This window comes from Vulpes vulpes, chromosome 2, assembly GCF_048418805.1.
Source record: "Vulpes vulpes isolate BD-2025 chromosome 2, VulVul3, whole genome shotgun sequence".
Classification (NCBI taxonomy): Eukaryota; Metazoa; Chordata; class Mammalia; order Carnivora; family Canidae; genus Vulpes; species Vulpes vulpes.
The window spans coordinates 131,371,805-131,392,731 of NC_132781.1; the positions used below are offsets into that span (position 1 = coordinate 131,371,805).

General features: G+C 37.4%; 1 protein-coding gene and 1 pseudogene across 1 annotated transcript in view; one reads left to right on the forward strand and one right to left on the reverse strand.

Moving 5' to 3' along the window:
* The window catches only part of DEPDC1B (DEP domain containing 1B), an 86,652-nt gene that overhangs the window by 9,417 nt on the left and 56,308 nt on the right, over positions 1-20,927 (reverse strand). The window contains exons 8-9 of the mRNA XM_025983517.2: positions 7,235-7,401; positions 5,118-5,294 (exon numbers count right to left, since the gene is read on the reverse strand). Of these exons, the coding sequence (XP_025839302.1) occupies positions 5,118-5,294; positions 7,235-7,401 (344 nt within the window). The remainder of the gene's footprint in view (positions 1-5,117; positions 5,295-7,234; positions 7,402-20,927) is intronic.
* LOC112907756 (protein YIPF5 pseudogene) lies at positions 16,050-16,695 on the forward strand (annotated as a pseudogene).

Consider the following 20,927-nt stretch of genomic DNA (forward strand, 5'->3'; position numbering starts at 1 on the left):
TATCAAAACGTTTAAAGAAGAAACAATATCTATTCTACTAAAGCTGTTCCAAAAGATAGAAAGGGACGGAATACTTCCAAACTCATTTTATGAGGCCAGGCATCACCTTGATTCCAAAACCAAAGACCCCACCAAAAAGGAGAATTATAGACCAATATCCCAAATGAATACAGATGCAAAAATTCTCAACAAGATACTAGCCCAATAGGATCCAACAGTACACTAAGAAGATTTTTCACCATGACCACGTGGGATTTATCCCCGGGATGCAAGATTAGTACAACACTCATAAAACAATCAACGTGATAGATCATATCAACAAGAGAAAAAACAAGAACCATATGATCCTCTCAATAGATGCATAGAAAGCATTTGACAAAATACAGCATCAATGCCTGATCAAACCCTTCAGAGTGTAGGGATAGAGGGAACATTCCTCAGCATCTTAAAAACCATCTACGAAAAGCCCACAGCAAATATCATTGTCAATGGGGAAACACTGGGAGCCTTTCCCCTAAGATCAGGAACACCACAGGGATGTCCACTCTCCACTGCTATTCAACATAGTACTAGAAGTCCTAGCCTCAGCAACCAGGCAACAAAAAGAAATAAAAGGCATTGAAATTGGCAAAGAAGGGACGCCTGGGTGGCTCAGCAGTTGAGCGTCTTCCTTTGGCTCAGGACCTGATCCCGGGGTTCCGGGATCAAGTCTCACGTTGGGCTTCCTGAATGGAGCCTGCTTCTCCCTCGCCTATATCTCTACCCCCCCCCACACTCACTCTCTCTGTCTCTCTCTCTCTCTCTGTCTCTCATGAATAAATAAATAAAATCTTTAAGAAAAAAAAAAGAAAAGAAATTGGCAAAGAAGTCATCAAACTTTCCCTCTTTGCAGATGACATGATACTGTACATAGAAAACCCAAAAGACTCCACCCCAAGATTGCTAGAACTCAAAAGCAATTCGGCAGTGTGGCAGGATACAAAATCAATGCCCAGAAATCAGTGCCATTTCTCTATACTAACAATGAGACTGAAGAAAGAGAAATTAAGGAGTCAATCCCATTTACAATTGCACCCAAAAGCATAAGATACCTAGGAATAAACCTAACCAAAGAGGTAAAGGATCTATACCCTAAAAACTACAGGACAGTTCTGAAAGAAATTGAGGAAGACACAAAGAGATGGAAAATATTCCATGCTCATGGATTGGAAGAATTAATATTGTGAAAATGTCAATGCTACCCATTAATGTATGTACACATTTAATGTAATCCCTATCAAAATACCATGGACTTTCTTCAGAGAGTTGGAACAAATCATCTTAAGATTTGTGTGGAATCAGAAAAGACCCCGAATAGCCAGGGGAATATTGAAAAAGAAAACCAGAGCTGGGGGCATCACAATGCCAGATTTCAGGTTGTCCGACAAAGCTGTGATCATCAAGACAGTGTGGTGCTGGCACAGAAACAGACACATAGATCAATGGAACAGAATAGAGAATCCAGAAATGGACCCTCAACTCTATGGTCAACTAATATTCGACAAAGCAGGAAAGACTATCCACCGGAAAACAGTCTCTTCAATAAGTGGTGCTGGGAAAATTGGACAGCCACGTGCAGAAGAATGAAACTAGACCATTCTCTTACACCATACACAAAGATAAACTCAAAATGGATGAAAGATCTAAATGTGAGACAAGAATCCATCAAAATCCTAGAGGAGAACACAGGCAACACCCTTTTTGAACTTGACCACAGCAACTTCTTCCAAGATACATCTATGAAGGCAAAGGAAACAAAAGCAAAAATGAACTCCTGAGACTTAAATCAAGATAAAAAGCTTCTACACAGTGAAAGAAACAGTCAACAAAACTAAAAGACAACCTACAGAATGGGAGAAGATATTTGCAAATGACATATCTGATAAAGGGCTAGTATCCAAGATCTATAAAGAAGTTATTAAACTCAACAGCAAAGAAACAAACAACCCAATCATGAAATGGGCAAAAGACATGAATAGAAATTTCACAGAGGAAGACATAGACATGGCCAACAAGCACATGAGAAAATGCTCTGCATCACTGGCCATCAGGGAAATACAGATCAAAACCACAATGAGGTACCACCTCACACCAGGGAGAGTGGTGAAAATTAACAAGACAGGAAGCAACAAATGTTGGAGAGGATGTGGGGAAAGGGGAGCCCTCTTGCACTGTTGGTGGGAATGTGAACTGGTGCAGCCACTCTGGAAAACTGTGTGGAGGATCCTCAAAGAGTTAAAAATAGAGCTGCCTATAACCCAGCAATTGCATTGCTGGGGATTTACCCCAAAGCTACTGATGCAGTGAAACACCGGAACACCTACACCCCAATGTTTATAGCAGCAATGTCCCCAATAGCCAAATTGTGCACGGAGCCTTGGTGCCCATCAAAAATGAATGGATAAAGAAGCTGTGGTCTATATATACAATGGAAAATTACTCAGCCATCAGAAATGATGAATACCCACCATTTGCTTTGATGTGGATGGAACTGGAGGGTATTATGCTGAGTGAAGTACGTCAATTGGAGAAGGACAAACATCATATGGTTTCACTCATACAGGGAATATAAGAAATAGTAAAAGGGATTATAAGGGAAAGGAGAGAAAATGAGTGGGAAAAATTAAAGAGGAAGACAAACCATGAGAGACTCATAACTCTGGGAAATGAACAAGGGATAGTGGAAGGGGAAGTGGGTGGGGGGTTGGGGTAACTGAGTGACAGGCACTGAGGGGGGCACTTGATGGGATGAGCACTGGGTGTTATGCTATATGTTGGCAAATTGAATCTGCATTAAAAATGCAATAAATAAATAAATAAATAAATAAATAAATAAGCAACAAATTTATGGATATTTCTCCTCAAGCAAGAGAAACAAAGGCAAAAATAAGCTCCTGGGACTACACTAAAATAAAAAGATTTATATAGCAAAAGAAACCCTCAACAAAACAAATAGGCAATTTGTAAATGGCAGAAAATATCTGCACACTATATACCCAATAATGGTTTACTATCCAAGACACATAAAGAACTTATACAACCCAACACCAAAAAACCAAATAATCTGATTTTAAAATGTGCAGATAATCTGAATAGACATTTTTCCAAAGACCTACAGATAGCCAACACATGGAAAGGTGTTCAACACCACTAATTATCCAGGAAACACAAAATAAAACTACAATGAGATTCAATCTCACACCAGTCAAAACAGCTAGAATGAAAAGACAAAAAAATAACAAATGTTGGCAAGCATGTGAGGAAAAGGGAACCCTCATGCACTGTTGGTGGGAATAAAGATTGGTACAATCACCGTGGAAAACAGCATGGAAGTTCCTCAACAAACTAAAAATAGAACTACCATAAGTTCCAGCCAATTCCACTTCTGGATATTTACCCACAGAAAATGAAAACACTAATTTGAAAATATATGTGCACCCCTACGTTTACTGCAGCATGATTTACAATAAGCAAGGTATGGAAGCAATCTAAGTAGACATCCACCAATGAATGGGCAAAAAAGATGTGGCCTATATACACAACGAAATATTGTTCAGCCATAAAAAAGGAATGAAATCTTGCCATTTGCAATGTAATGGATGGAGCTAGAGAGTATTATGCTAAATGAAATAAGTCAGTCAGCGAAAGACAAATACTGTATGATTTCACTCATATTGGAATTTAAGAAGCAAAAGAAAATGAGCAAAGGATAAAAAGAGAAACAAAGCAAGAAACAAACTCTTAGCTATAGAGAACAAACTAACAATTTGTTCTAAGAAGGGAGGTGGGAAGGGATGGGTAAAAAAAAATGGCCTCTGACTATGCAGTACCACCCCTAAATATTCTTAGAAAATAATCATGGATCATCTCCCCTGAAAAAAACCTAGCTATAAAAATATTTACCAATATGTTAGTTGCCAAATAGAGGGGAAATGGAAACAATTTCAATATTAACCAAAGAAAAGCACTTAAATTAATTATGATATATATCCATATTATGGAATACTATGCTACCAATAACAATATTGTGGAATAATATAAAACTAATGATGATAATAATATTAACAATAGCAGCTATCAGCTGAGGGGCTACTATGTGATGAATATCATTCAAAGCACTTCACACATCTTAAGCCATTCAAACACTAAAACAATCCTAGGAGGTAGGTGTTATCTAGCATTATCCCATGTTACAGAGGAGAAAAGAGACAAGTCGGGTAAAGACTAAAGCAGAGACACATAAAATCTGCCCAAGGTCACAGGACCAATAAAGGGTACACGAGGAACAGAAACACCACTTAGCTCCAGAGTCTGTGCTTTCAACCACCCTCGGGTCAGTCAAGAATATTTAGTGATGTAGGAAATATTTCTTGTTGTATTGTCAAGACACTCAGCTGACTGAGCCACCCGGGCACTCCTATTTTAATTTTTAAATTACACAGTGATGACCATGAACAGTTATTGACTTCAATAATACTTCAGGAGCAGCAGCTCAGTGGTCCTTTATTGTGGAACCTCGAAAAATGCTTAAGCAGAAAGAGGGCCACTCATTCAGAAGGAGCCAAGCAGACCTCTGTCTGCCTCTATCAGAGTTTCTGCTCTCTCAGGCCAACATACACACCCCACTGTGGAGCACATGTGATAGTAATGTATTACATTTCTTTTGCATCAATTTACTATAACAATAACAACAATAATAGCTACCTTTCAAAGAGCACCTGCTATCTGTCACTTAGGGATTTTACAGTATAGTATTCTACTCTTCACAACAGTTTTATAGAGCAGGTAAGGCCCATTTTAACTCCTTTGGAAACTAAAATCCAAACAGGCTATCATTTAAGGAATTTGCAATTAGAAGTATGCAGCACTGATTGACATAACCAAACCAAATAAGCATTTCATAAATTTCCGAAATTACCAAACACACATAGCGCTTACCATGTACCAAGTTCTGTTGGAAGCACTTTGTACATATTCATTCACTTAATCCTACACAGCTAGAAATCCCAAAAAGCCTAGCAAGTTTACCTGACTTTCTGCTGGCAATTTTAAAGGTCTGTTAAAATCCCTTCCTTTACCTGGACTCTTCGTAGATGAGCCACACGCTCCTCTATGGAGGTCTGCAGGGCCAAAGGGACCTTCAGAATTTCTTGGTAATTGTCCATCAGAAACGTCACCAACCTAACAGCTAATAATTCATCCAAGTCTACTTCATCCTTGGAACACAAGATGCAACGGGAAAATGTCTGAACCATCTGAAAAAAGAGGAGGAGGTATTTTTTAAATAAACACAGATGAGGATTTTTTCCTACACTGAACTGTGTTGAATTAATTTGCAAAAACCAAACATGACTAGTTAAATGAGAAATGGCCCACAGCCCAGGGTACACACATCCTTTCTGGCACCTGGCCACACCCGGTCATCCCAATGGGCTGATCTTCTTATCAACCAGTGTGAACAGAAGGTGCATCATCTCATCTCGCAGAGGCTCAGCAGAGAGGATTGTCTGAGCAGTTTTTAAAGCACATCTCTTCACAGACCATTTTAAATATATATAAATGAATTCTGAAAATTATTATCACCACCATTACTTGAATCATGTAGTACTTTTAAGTTCAAAGTACTTTAAAGCCATTTAGTTAACTAATATCCTTATTTCATTATTGATTTTTTAATAATCTGCTAGCACAATCTATGTGCCTCAACTGTTATACTTTTTCCTAGTTAACTGTTATCTTCTCTAGGATTTTGGGTGTACATCTGACAATCACATTTGAACAAAACAATGAGACTTTTTAATAATACATTAAGTGATGAAACTCTTCACAATAAGCAGAAATAGAAAAAACAGTATGTTCTATGCTTCCATAGGATTCATATTAACTATTCCATTCGTAATACTATCCTTTGGATGGACTTTTTTTTCCTTTTCCTACTAATTTATTGCTGACAATCTTTTTTTTTTTTAAGATTTTATTTATTTATTCATGAGAGACACACACACACACAGAGAGGCAGAGGCACAGGCAGAGGGAGAAGCAGGCTCCATTCAGGAAGCCTGATGTGGGACTCGATCCTGGGTCTCCAGGATCACACCCTGGGCCGAAGGTGGCGCTAAACCGCTGAGCCACCCAGGCTACCCTATTGCTGACAATCTTATGTCAAAACCTATAAGCAAAAAAATCATCTAACTCTGTTTAATCAGACTTTGTGTCATCAACATACTGCCAGTGATACTGTATCTGCACTCACATTTACATGTACAGAGACACACAGACATTTTTAACCTGGGGACTATGGACTCAGGGGAATCTGAATGTCTTGAAATTAGATCCAAAATTTTACACGTGCATTCTTCTGCGGAATAGGTGCAAAGTATTCTTCAAGTTTTCAAAAAGGTCCATTAGCCCCATTACCATCTTCTCAACCAAAAAGAAGGTCAAGAATCACTCTACTGGGCACTGAATGCTCCTCTACTCTTACTCTATCCTTCTAAACCTGGGCCACAGGACCCTTTGGGGTATATGGATATGGAAAGGATTCAAACCCCAATGAAGTCTCGATTTTGCTCCAAGACCTCCAATTCTGAGGAAAATGAAGAAATTCTGTAGAAGAAATTCTACATAAACCCTATTTCAAAAGACATGTTGACATGACAAAGTAGAAAGCTAACCTATGTTTTTAAGCAAAACTGAGAATATTTTAAACAATATCCTCACTCATGAACCCTTAGGTCATACCCTGAGAGAAGAACAAACTCTCTGTCTCCTCCGAGGTGGTCTGGTCCAACTTTCTGTTTTCCTTCTTTCCTCTCTGCCTCATTATATGTGCAGCACCTCTTCTACTTGTTATAGTAACAAATGCTTCCAAACCCTTTCTGTCCTGGAGGAGAATATGTCACTTTCTTGAGAGAACACTTATCCTGACTGCCCACCCTGACTTTTCTCCATGGTAACAGCAGGCAGGAGGCCGTAGGTAGCTCTACACTCAGACTCTATGTCTCCTTACTCTTCACTTTACACTAGGTTAAGACACCAACACCAAAAGTATAATCCCGCCTGTGGGTTTCCAAGCCACGGCTCTTGGAGCAAGCCCACCTTGCACCATGCTCTGACTGCCAGGGTAGTAAAACTATACTCAGGTGAACTGTAGTCCAAACACTCAAGTCAAGTTAGGTGTTAGAGATCAACCTACCAGTGTTCGGGTCCCAAAGCCATCACACAGGGATGGCATCTCCTTATTTAGGCAGATTCTTGCCATCATCCTCATCAACAGCTGTAACTTTCTCCTGTTTTCAGGTGGCAGGAGGAGGCAGCAAATCTGAAATGCTTCAATAGCCATTTTCTCTTTCTGTAACAAACCTATTTAAAGAAAAAGAATGTTTTTAATCTTTTAAAACCAATAGCCTCCCTGACTCTATTATGTTGACATTTTTCAAAATACACATTATTAAAATTATATAAAACACATCTACTTGTTCAACTATGCTGGGCCAACTGATTATCGATCCACTGAATCAGCACAGGAAATATAAACCATCAACTAGGGATGACAAACATGTAAAACAAACACAGCCATTGGCCTCTCTCACACCCTTGACAGATGTAACCAGATTTTCACAGCCTTCTTTCCCACTGAACCAAGATCAGGTTAAGTCTAACCTCAACACTCATAGTGACTAGGACCAAGACAGCATGAACAAGGACATGAATGCACCACGACTGCCCTAATTCTCCCCCTCCTGTTATGTCCCCAGGATGAGCAGGGTCACTGTCTGGCATGATTCTCATAGGCTGAATAAAGGGGCTGATACGCCTACAGTCAGACCACCGCCAGATGGCTGCACTTCTTTCCAAACAACATATGTCAAATAACCCTTCCTTTCTGTAAGCTGTTTTTTTCTAGCTAAGTATACTGATTTAATCATGTTATATTTCATCTCTCCTCACCCAAACTAGAGTATTCCAACAGAATTAGAGTATTCTAAAACAGTGCTAAAAACTATAGTTTTCTAATATGTTGCTCCCTTTAACCACATTTGTCCCTGGACACACCCATCCAAGCCGTCTAATAATATGAAACTGCTTTCATCAATTTATTTGTTCCATATCCAACCTCTTCAAGCTCCCACTAATCTCTATCTTGGAGGTAAAACCATCTTTGGCATTCAGTTAAGTATTTTCTGACCATTTACGATATGCCAGAAACTGTGCCAAGCCCTGGAAATATGAAAATATGCCAGGTCCCCTAATTTAAAGAGCTTATGCGCTGTGAGGAGACATCCATTAAAAAAAAAAAAGGGAAATGGCAAAATATGAGAGGTGTTGCAAGAGACATCTGCAAGGGGCACATTAGGGAAATAATAAGTCATGCCTTAGGACTGCAGCACAGGCTGTAAAGGCAAAGGCTTGGCAGAGAAGTATAGCTAGAAAGGTCAACAGAAATGAGACCTTGGTAGGCCTCTAATGCCAGACTAAGGAGGTTGGATTTGATCCTGAAGAAGTGGGTGTGCATAGGAGGGAAAAAGAGGCAGGAGGGGAGCCTTAATACACCCAGTTCAACTAGCGTATTTATCCAAAAGGATACAAACATAGTGAATCAAAGGGACACATGCACCCCAATGTTTATGTTTCCACAATAGCCAAAACATGGAAAGAGCCCATCCATCAAGAGATGAATGGATAAAGAAGATGTAGAATATATGTATACAATGGAATATTTCTTAGCCGTCAAAAAGAATGAAATCTTGTCATTGCAATGACATAGATGGAGTATTATGCTAAGCGAAGTAAGTCAGAGAAAGACCAATACCATATGATGTCACTCATATGTGGAATTTAAGAAACAAAACAGATGAACACAGTGGAAGGGAAGAACAAATAAGATAAGATGAAAATTGAGAAGAAGGCCAACCTTAAGAGACGCTGAACTCTAGGAAACAAACTGAGGGTTGCTGGAGTGGAGGTGAGTGGGGGGATGGGATAACGGGGTGATGAGCATTAAGGAGGGCACATGATGTCATGAACACTTGGGTGTTGTATGCAACAGATGAATCACTAACTTCTACCTAAGAAACTAATAAAAAAAAAAAGGTGCAAGCTAAAAAAACAAAAACCAACCACAAAAAACCCCAACCCAGTTAAAACCTAAATGTTCACTGATAATACTAATGCTGTTTATCATCACTAGACCTTCTTTCAGTTCTACATAACCAAATCTGTAGAGAGAAAAAAAGTTGACGACCATATTTTCATTCATTTATCCAACAAATATTTAGTAAGCTTTGCCTATAATCCAAGAACTATTTCAGGTTTTATGGAAATCAAGTGAGAAGGCGTAGGTAAATCCATCTCCAGAATTTACCGACACAAACCTACATATACCCAAGGAGATGAAAGGCCACCTCTGACTCACAAACATCCCAGTAACTCACTGGCCCACCTGTTAAACCAGGGACTCCCCTTTCCTCCCTTCTGTCACTATGCCAGCTGAAATTCCCCCCGCAGTTCATTCCCATTATCAATTTCCCACCTCCTGTAAGAAGAGAAGCCATGCTACCGATCCCTTCCTCCCTAAAATCCCTCATCTCCCAAAACAATGCCCTAGCCTCTGGCAGTGAAGGAGCTACTGTCAATAACTTGAATGAGGGAAGCCCTTGCTGCACGATACTGGACAGTATCAAAGGAGGGAGTTGCTTACATCCAAGCTGGAAAAGTCACTTGAAAAGATGAGGATCCTGACACCTCCTGGCAACCACTTCCCACCCACTCCAAGCCTGGAATATATTTTACCAAAGCAAGAAGAAAAAAAAATCCACTGTAGCGACTGGGTAGGCCTACAATACCATTAGGTTTTTGTTTTGTTTTGTTTTTTAAGATTTTATCTATTTATTCATGAAAGACAGAGGCAGAGACATAGGCAGAGGCAGGAGCAGGTTCCCTGCCAGGAGCCTGATGCGGACTCAATCCTAGGACCCTGACCCAAAGGCAGATGTTCAACCACTGAGCCACCCAGGCACTCCTGATACCATTAGATTTGAACTACAGCTAAAATAGATAATGAATTAAGTGTATTTTGTAGGTTGATCATTCAATTTAGCCATCCTTTACAGCACTGTTTCTTGGGATAGTGGGAAGGGAGGCAAGAAGTAGAACATTGTTCCAAGCAACATACGTTGAAAGGTTTAGAACAAAATCTGTCATTTTGATATAATTTATCAGATAAAAATAGAAAAATTTGTTTTTGCCTCCCAAAATGTATAAAAATTAGTACTCCTAATTCCCCCACCTGCTCTATTTTTTCTAATTATACTTCATCACCTCCTAATATACTATGGAATTTACTTTTTTGTGATCTATCATGGTTTCCCCTCTGCCTTCCTGAAATATAAGCTCCAGTTGGGCAGGGATTCTTGTCAGTTTTGTTTATTGATATACCTCCAAAGCTAGAAGACCTCTTGGTAGATCATAGGAGTTTTATAAGTATTTTCTTTGGTGAATGTATGAATGAATGAATGAATTTATGAATGAAGGAATGACAATAACCCATCCCTTGCTAGGAATGGAGCTAGAATATCTGGCTAAAGTCCCAGTTCCCACTGATTGTATATGCTTGGACAAGTCATTTAACCTCCATGAATCCCCATTAACCCAGCAGCAAAAAAACCCAAATCATTGCACTGTGATGGTGGCACATGGGCTGTAAGGGGAAGACTAGGTGAGGTAAAAGTTTTAAAAGCACTGATGATGGTTGCTGCTACTACCATTACTACTACTGAATTAAAGCATTAAAAACTAATACCAGGGTGGAAAATATGGTATGAATCAGCAGCAACTCTTGCAGATTTTAAAAGTCAGTTAAGAAATGTATTGTACAGTAGTACACAGACATAAATTTGGCTCTAGGTCTCTATAATGAGAGAATAAGTAAAATCCCACAATGCCCCAACATGGGTGTATTACTAAGTAACAAATCCTCTAAGAACACCCTCCTCAAGCCTAACTGCCTCAATGGTTGCATAACTGTACTGTATACTTACTGAAATATAAGTTTCCATTACAGAGGATGGAAAAAATATAAATATATGTAAACATCATCATCCACATATACAAGTTGCATACATAATTCAGAAAGACTCTCACAATTATGACTCTTTGGGTCACTGGAAAAAAAATCTCATGTCCACATTATTATTAGGTACAAAGAACAATGTCTGATAATGTTAGAGGGTCCTATAACAACTCTTATTAGATATTTCTTGACTTTTTAGCAGAGAAAATGTGGATGCCTTTGTTGCCATCAATGAGAGAACCATCACAACATTTGACAGCCATTTGATATTTGGTCCCTTATTTACCTAAAGATTATAGAAGCCTTTGTGAGAATTGCTTATTAATATACAATGTTACTATCTTAAAACCTAGGTGAAAGGCATACCTTAGGCAAAACTTATATTTTAAGAGCATTTCATCTGATATAGATATCACTGATAGAGCAACTGTGTAGATGAACACAAGATTTCAAGAATGAACTACAACGGCTAACCTGCTTTCATTTCTTACTTCAATCAAATAATTCAAATAGATAAAAAGTTCATTGGGAAAAAGATAAAAGGTGTTATCCGATGTCCATAAATGGCAGGAATTAAAAATAGGGACTCACCTGACATAAAATCAAGATTTCTTACAAAGCTGTAATAATTAAACAGTTCGATGCTACCATAAAAATATATAAAAGACCAACAGGATAAAGGTGAAAGTCTAGAAAGGCACCTAAGTATGCATCAGAACTAATATATCACAGAAATGTCATCACCAATCAGTGAGGAAAGAATGATCTGTCCAAATGTGGTATTTGGGATAATCTGATAACTGTATGTCAGGAAAAAATTAAATGACAGTTTCTTACCTTATTAAAAATAGAGGAAATTCTGACTCCAACAAAGATGGAATAGCAAGGACTAGACTAACCCGCCCTCCACAAACGACTAGAAAACTGGACGAATTTTATACAATAACTATTTCTATACATGGGGCAATAAGATAGGACCATAATCCCTGAGAAAAGGAAACAAAAGAAACAAGCTCCCCATGTTAAGTTTAGTGGTACATTCCAAAACACGGATCAGAGATGGAGACCTCAAGGACAGGGAAGAGACAGACTAGAGTTCTTGGAGGCTGGGTCAGCTGGACTAATTGTAAAGCAGAGTCCCAACTGCACGGAGCTAAACAGAAAAAGGCATCCATAAATCTGTACAGATATCCCCGGAGACTCTGATGAATACCAAAATGCACATATATGATTAAGGCAAAACTCTATGAGGTCATACAAAAAACAACCAGTGAGCTTTGAGGTTAATAGTTCCCAGAGCTCACGTAGTAGAGAATCCTGCTGAACACAGAAGGCATTCTGTAGAAAGCCCAGCAGGGTTATGCTTCCATAGTGGGACCAAACTTCCCTTCAGTAAAGGATAATCTAGTCAGGACCTAAAATTAGCTTTAAAAATAAGACACAAATGAATCAAGTAGAAATTCAATTAAATTAACTGCCTAACAGAACAAAGCTCACCCTCTTCAAAGAAAAACAACAACATTCAGACACTCAACAATAAAAAAATTTTTTTCAATCAAAATTAATAGACACGCCAAGAAGCAGAAAAATATGATCCATATCAGGAGAAAAAAATCAGCAGAAAATCATAAAAATAGCCCCAGAAATGACAAAGATGAAGGATTTAGAGAAAAGTATGTTACAAAAGGTATTCTATGTTCTCATATTTTAAAACATATATAAATACAGTATGGAGAGAAATGGAAGATATTAAAGAGAACCAAACGGAACTTCTAGAGATGAAAAATGTTAATCCTCAAAAGAAACACTCACTAGATGAAAACCAGAGCATATTAACACTTTTTTTTTTAATTTTTTTTTTTATTTACCTATGATAGTCACAGAGAGAGAGGCAGAGACACAGGCAGAGGGAGAAGCAGGCTCCATGCACCGGGAGCCCGATGTGGGATTCGATCACGGGTCTCCAGGATCGCGCCCTGGGCCAAAGGCAGGCGCCAAACCGCTGCGCCACCCAGGGATCCCAGATTAACACTTTAAAAAAAAAAAAGAAAGAAAGCATAAATGCACAGTAAAATAAACTAGCCAAAACAGAAGCAAAGAAGATGAAAAAGTAGGGGAAAGAAATGAAGAGAGCTATAGCAACGTGTGGGAAATATGAAGTGACCTAAAATATGTGTCATTAGAAAAATGGAAGGAGTCACAGAAAATATATTTGAAGAAATAATGGCTAAAAATTTCCAAATTGGTGAAATCTATAAAATCAACAGAGTAAAGAAACTCAGTGAATCAAAGGGCAATAAACACAAAAATAAATAATGACCATAGACTCTTCATCAGAAGACGTCTTCAAAGTGCTGAAAGAAGGAAACTGTTAACTTAGAATTCTGTTATATCCAATGAAAATACTTTTCAGAATTAGGTCTGAACAAAAGACTTTTTAGAACACCCCCCCCCAAAAAAAAGCTGAGAGAATCTGCTGCCAAGAGACTTATGTGACAAAAAATGTCAAAGCAGAAGGAAAATGATACCAGATGGAAACCTGGATCTGCATAAAGAAATGAAGATTACCAGAAAGATGAATATGTGAATAAATAAAACTTTTTATTCCTTAATTTCTTTAAAAGAAAATTACCTGTCTAAAGGAAAAATAACATATAGTAGGACTTATAACAGATGCTATAAAAAATATGTTGGACAACAATATACGAAGGGCACCTGGGTGGCTTGGTTGGGTGTCTGCCTTCAGCTCAGGTCATGAACCGGGTCCCAGAAGGGAGCCCCACATTGAGTTCCTGCCCAGTGAGGAGTGTGTTTCTCCCTCTGCCCCTCACCCCACTCATGCTCTCATTCTAATAAGTGAATAAAATCTTTTTTAAAAAATGTATGACAGCGATATCACAATGGGCAAGAGAAAAGAAAAGGGTATTATGGTAAGGTGATAGCATTGTATGTGAAGCAATATAATATTTAAACATAAGCAAAGATTTCTTAAGACAAAAAGCATGAACCATAAAAGAAAATGATAAAATGGACTTCATCAAAACAAAAAGCTTCTGCTTTCTCAGACACTGCTAAGAAAAGGAAAAAGAAAACCACAATCTGGGAGAAAATATTTACAATACATAATCTAGCAGAATATCCAAATAACTCCTACAACTCAGTAGTAAGAGAATAAACAAGCCAATAAAAAAACAGAATATTTCAAAAGACCCTTCACAAAAAAGATACATAATAGCCATTAAGCAACTGAAAACATGCTCAACATCACTAGTCATCAGAAAAATACAGCTAAAAACCACAAAGATACACCCCCACACAATCACTACGTGAGCTAAAACAAAAGATTAACAGTGTCAAATGTTAACAAGGTTGTAGAGCTACTGAAACTCTCATGCATCACTGATGGAAATGTAAAATGACACAACCATTTTGGAAAATAGTTTGTCAGTTTCATAATGAGAGTCAACATACATTTATCTCATGTCTCAGCAATTACACTCCTAGCTATTTACACAAAAGAAGTTAAGAAATACGCTCATACAGCTTTATTCATAGTAGCCCAAGACTTGACACAATCCACATGTTCAACAAGTGAATGGGTAATATACTACAATGGTTTACCCATGCAATAGACTACTCAGCAAAACAATGTAACGACTACTGGTACCGGCAACATGAATGAAATCTCAAAAGTATTATATTGAGCGAAAGAAGCCAGATAGAAACTACATACTATATAATTCCACTTGTATGAAACTCTTAAAAAAACCTAATTTATAGGATAGAACGTTTCCATTTCTGGTTGTCTGGTGCCAGTGATGAGGCTGGGTGTTGACTAAGTACAAGAGAACCTTCAGTAGTTAAAAAGAGAGAGAAAAAGAGAGAGAGAGAGAGAGAGAGAGAGAGAGAGAGAGAAAATCTTCAGGAGTAACAGAAATGGTCTGTTCACTTAATCGTAATGTTAATTACACTAGTATACATTCATCAAAATTCACCCAACTGTACTTAAAATGGATACATATCACGGCTGCTTCAGTTGGTTAAGCATCTGACTCTTGGTTTCGGCTCAGGTCATGATCTCAAGGTCATGAGATAAAGTTCTGTGTTGGGCTCTGTGCTGAATGTGGAACCTGCTTGGGATTCTCTCTCTCATTCTCCCTCTGTCCCTCTGTCCCTCCCCCAAGTCCCCACCCTCCCAGCTCGTTCATATGCTTTCTATCTCTCCAAAAAAAGTGGGTGCATATTAATTTTATGTTATGTATGTTAATTATATTTTAAAATAAAGTCAGTTTTAAAATAAATGAATCAAGAGAAATTAGAGACCTAAACATGAAAAGAGGAAAAATTAAAAATCTTAGAATTAAAGAATCTCTTTGTGAAAGATTTCTTAAAAACACACAAGTAAATTAATTTGACCAAAATAAAATATAAAATTTTTACCTTTTGATTAAAACCAAAAAAGAAACCATAGAAAGGATATTTACAAGACACAAGGTACAAAGAATTAGTATCTGAAATATATTTTTAGAATGACAAAAAAAAAAAGAAAAACCAATAGAAAAAAATGGAAAAGGGACAGAAAAAAATATTTCCCCCAAGAAGAAACCCACATGACCAATAAAGAGCAACAAGATTACTCTTCACATACATCAGAATGCAAAAAATGAAAAAGCTCCAGCAGTGTCTTGGCCTTGTAATACGAAGCAACAAGGCCAATTTAGAGGTCTCAGCCGTGTTTGGGGGCTTTGGGGAGCTGCTGGAGCTGCTGACACCACTACCGCGTTTGATTGCAGTGTCGGGCTTTGATAACTTAAACATGGATTTCTACCAGACAAGCTACAGCATTGGTGACCACTCACAGCAGTCCTCTGATTACGGAGGAAGTGGAGGACCTTATAGCAAACAGGATGCTGGCTACGATCACCCGCAGCAAGGCTGATTTGTCCCTTCAGACATGATACAGCCACAACAGCCATATGCCGGGCTGATTTTCCAGCCAACTCAGGCATACACTCCGACACATCAGCCATTCTATGGAAGCAACTCTGAGGATGAGCCACCTTTATTAGAAAAATTAAAAAAAGAAAAAAGAAAAATTAGGTATCAATTTTGACCACATCTGGCCAAAAGAAAAAAAAAAGAAAAGAACAGTGTAACTAACATCCATTAAAAGTACCAGACCGCAGCATCAGGAATGAGACTGATGAAGCAGGGCCAATGGTTGTTTGTCTTGCCTTTGGAGCCACATTGTTACCAGTTTGGCTATGCACATGGGATCAGTGCAACTGAATGTCCAGGAATGTTTTGTTTACCAAACTTAATGTATGTGACAGGTGTTTCATTTGGTTGTGTGGCAAGTGTCCTTGGATATTGTCTTCTTCCCATGATCCTGCTTTCCAGCTTTGCAGTGATATTTTCTTTGCGAGGAATGGTAGCAATTGTTCTCACTGCTGGGGCTATTGGATGGTGTAGTTTCTCTGCTTCCAAAATTTTTATTTCTGCGTTAGCCATGGAAGGACAGCAACTTCTAGGAGCATATCCTTGGGCTTTGCTATAAAGTCTTTGCCCTAATTTCCGTTTTTTGAAATGAATTTACCTAGCATATGGGCATCACTGGGCCAAAAAAGACTTTGAACTCTTAAATCGGACCAGTGAACCGCTGCAGGGCAATTCTCAGGCAGATCTAACATTTGGCTATTGGAGAAATGGAAGTAAACATGTATCATGTGTTCATTTTTATAGACCTTTTTTTTAAAATAAATTAATTTTTATTGGTGTTCAACTTACCAACATACAGAAAAACACCCAGTGCTCATCCCGTCAAGTGTCCCCCTCAGTGCCCGTCACCCATTTCCCCCCCCCCTTCGCCCTCCTCCCCTTCCACCACCCCTAGTTCGTTTCCCAGAGTTAGGAGTCTTTATGTTCTGTCTCCCTTCCTGATATTTCCCACACATTTCTTCTCCCTTCCCTTCATTTTTATAGACCTTTTGAATACTATGTTGGATTTACTTGCAGTATGACTAGCTTTAGGTGTTTGTGCTTCTACAAATAAGAAGTGCTACTTCTTTCCTGTTCCTGCAGCCTTTGAAAAACAAGTTCTTTGCTTGCAAATTACATTAAGATGTTTTTGATAGATTTTTATCAACTGTGGGAAAGTAATCACAGAGCTGACAATCTTAAAAACAACCCAGTCAGGAGTGCCTAGTGGCACAGTCAATTAAGCATTTGACTCTTGGTGTCCGCTCAGGTCCTAATCTCAGGGTCATGAGATCCATGACCAGCCTCATGTCCAGTTCCTCGCTCATTGCAGAATTTGCTTGGGATTCTCTTTCCCTTCTCTCTCTCTCTCTCTCTCCCTCTCCGTCTTTCTCTAAGATAAAAAATCTTAAAAAAAAAAGAAAAGAAAAGAAAACCAGCAATCCAGTCAGTTACGCAGAAACAAGACTTATTGCAGAAATAGTTTTCCAGGGAATTAGGAAAGAAAAATTGCCTATATTCTCAAGTTGATGCACTTGAAGCAAAAAAGTGATCCCAGAGTTTTTTGAGTTTGCACTTCAAAAATCTGACATTGCTTTAAATTATCTCATGGAAATTTTTCCAAAATTCAACAATACCAGAAGTTCATAATCTACTTATTGTAGACAGGAAATATGCACATCTGCTGAGATTAGCATGAACTAAACCATGGTGACCTAGACTGACCGCATTACTTTTACAGTTGGATCTTCATGTTTCATAGGAAAAAGAAAATCACTAACCTTTTCAAGAAAACTTGTAATCACAAAAATATTAATTGATAGAATATTAGGAAACTGGCAGGGGAATACTTTATGAATTATTCTTTTAAAATATTTTTGAATGTTTAAAGAGGCAATAGCATAAAAAGCCATAATCCTAGAATTCTTTTATTATTATAAACATAGATACCATAGACAAGGGAAAGAATTTGGTCACAAAGACATTTAACTGTGCCCTAGTTTATCACAACATTATATGTATGCTAAATAAAAATAGAAGAATAGATTAAAAACCAAATAAAATCTTTGTAGAATGCAGTGATTTGCTGCACTTCCATGCCATTAATCTTGACGGCAGCAAATAGTTCTACCACATGTAAAAGCATATGAATTTCACAAAACACTTTGGAACTTGAGTACGAGATCTTCCACTACAGAAAAGAATTTTAAAAGTTTGATAATGATTCTGGAGTTTAATTTTCCATCATTAAAAATTAGAACTAATTTAAAAATTAGAATAATAGCAGCTATTACATTTACATTTATATTATAATAGCAGCTATTTATTATTTATAATAAAACTAATTTTATGATGAAAATAGTTAACATTTATTAAGCATTTTATTACGTACAGTGTTCTAAACATCAAATATTGTCTCATTTAATCCTGACAACAGCTCTGCAAGGTAGACAACTATCATTATTCTCATTTACAGAAAAAGAAAGTGAGGCTTACAGAGAGGAGGGCACTTGCCCACATCACACAGCTACTTAGTGAAAGGGTACAAAGTGAGCCCACACAGCTAGGGGCATACATACCTAAATACCATGCTGTATTACCTACTTTGTCCATGTGTCAATTATTTCCTAAGGATAAATCCCTGTAAGAAGAAATGCTGGCTCAAAGAATATGCACAAATATTTAACATGCACATAGTTGAATAAAATATCACTCTGCATTCTTTAACTGGGGACAAGGATTAGATAGTAAAAAGAATAGAGAATTTCTCAACATAGTGAAATCTGAAACTAGCTCTTTAATATCAAAGAGTGCCCACAAAACCATTTCCTTGAGAGTTCAAAATGAAAGCCAGGAGAAAACCACTCCTCGTTTCTCTCTCATGAAGTACAAATACAATGTAGTGTATCCCTGAAGAAACTTCAAGCCACTTTAAAATGCTAATTCCACCACAAAAGGAATAAAAAACTGAATGTAACTTTAAAAAATATGATCATAGGTAAAAAGGGTTTTTAAATCTAAGTATAAAGGACAAACCGTGTGTACTATAAGCATCTAACTACTATTACTAGTAATATTTGAGCAATATTACACTTTCCGAGAGGTCTTCTCATTCATTAAATCCTCATAATCATCTTACTATATAATTAGGTATAGATGAAATTTAGAATGGGGGTTTTTCAAAAATGTTTTACTACAACTGAAATTAAAAAACATATGTTATATGTACAAATATAAGTAAAACAAAAAAAAGTGTATAAAAATACCTACTCTTACTATAGACAACGGACTGTGGTATTTGTACACTATTCTTTTTCTTTGTTTATTGCTGTCCTACTACATAGAATTCATATCCAACACCTAGTTTCTGAAACATTGGCTTACAGACTACTCAGTTTGAACCAAGGCTCTTACATAACAAATATCCAGGAATACACAGCCAGAATCAGACAGATATTCTGGTCTGAGCACAGAAGACAGATCCAGGATGAAAGTAAAGAGTAAAAGCACCTAGGTGATCCATGAAGTGGTATGAATATGATTAAAGGGAAGATGTATGGCGAAAAGGCTGAGGTTTGATGTGCCTGTAATACTTCAGTCCTTCTTGGCATCTAGTCCCAAGGATGTTATTTTTCAGTCTGTTCAAATGTCAAAGCAGGATTCACTTCTAGATCCGCTTTTGAATCTTGGAGTGCTACATAATGCTTTCCTCAGTTTGAACATATGTAGGAATACTTAGATTCTCAAAAATAGTTTAATCTGACTTCTGTTTCCTAACTTCTTTCTCATTGCTGACCATTACCTAATCTTTTTTTTTTTTCTTTCAATAAAAGCTTTCTGACAAAAGCACATTACCAAACTCTGGAAAAATGACTGCAAGAGAACTAAGCTTTAAATTACACATGACAGTATACAGTTGAACTCAGATACATCTTCAAAAGTACCTTTGGATTCTTCAAGATCATAAACTATTACTGATTATAAAGAGTTTTTTTAGATTCGTGGGGGTGGGGGGGTAGGGGGGTGTATTAGGTTTTAAAACCTTTGAAGGACATTAGCAATCTCTCTTCACTTTATAACCACAAAGTTTCAATGTGGTAACTATTTTATTCTTTGGATTAATTTCATTTTGCTTAACAAAGCTAAAAGAATGACTTTTCATTTTTCATCATTTCAGTTATCTCAGACATCACCATAAAAATAACCAAGTCTTCCTTTTAGAGAAAGGACAAGGACATTCTGTAGCCACAGAGAGAACTTGCTTCTTGCATTTCAGAATGATCTACTAATGGTTATCCCAATTATAGATTATGAAGATCTATCACAGTAGTTTCATATAAAAAAAAACCTTGCTATCATTTGAGAGAAGACATAGAGTAATCATTTTGCTATCTGGCTATCTTAATTTATACACTGTTCTATTTTTAAATATTTTTTGAAACAACAGGTTTTAGTAGAAAAATTAGTGTAATTCATTGCTTTAAGTTTCATGTTTTCATATCTAGAAGCATGACAGATATTACTACCATTTATCAATGAAAAAAACCAGTACCTAGAAAGGCAGAGTGACTCACCGAAGTGGAAAGACTGAGGTCAACAAACTAAGTTACCGGAGTTGGGTGATATTTCCATTGGTGAAATAAGAATAAAATAATGAAAACACAATAGACAAATTCACAAAATAACTTACATAATTCACCTGTGAAACTTTTTTCCATCAGGGAAACAGTTCATTATTTAGCTGGATTGATGGAGGATAACTGAATAAACAATTGAATACTCAAAGAAACCTGATTGTCCTTATGATAAAAATAAACACAATTAAAATAATGTTCTATAT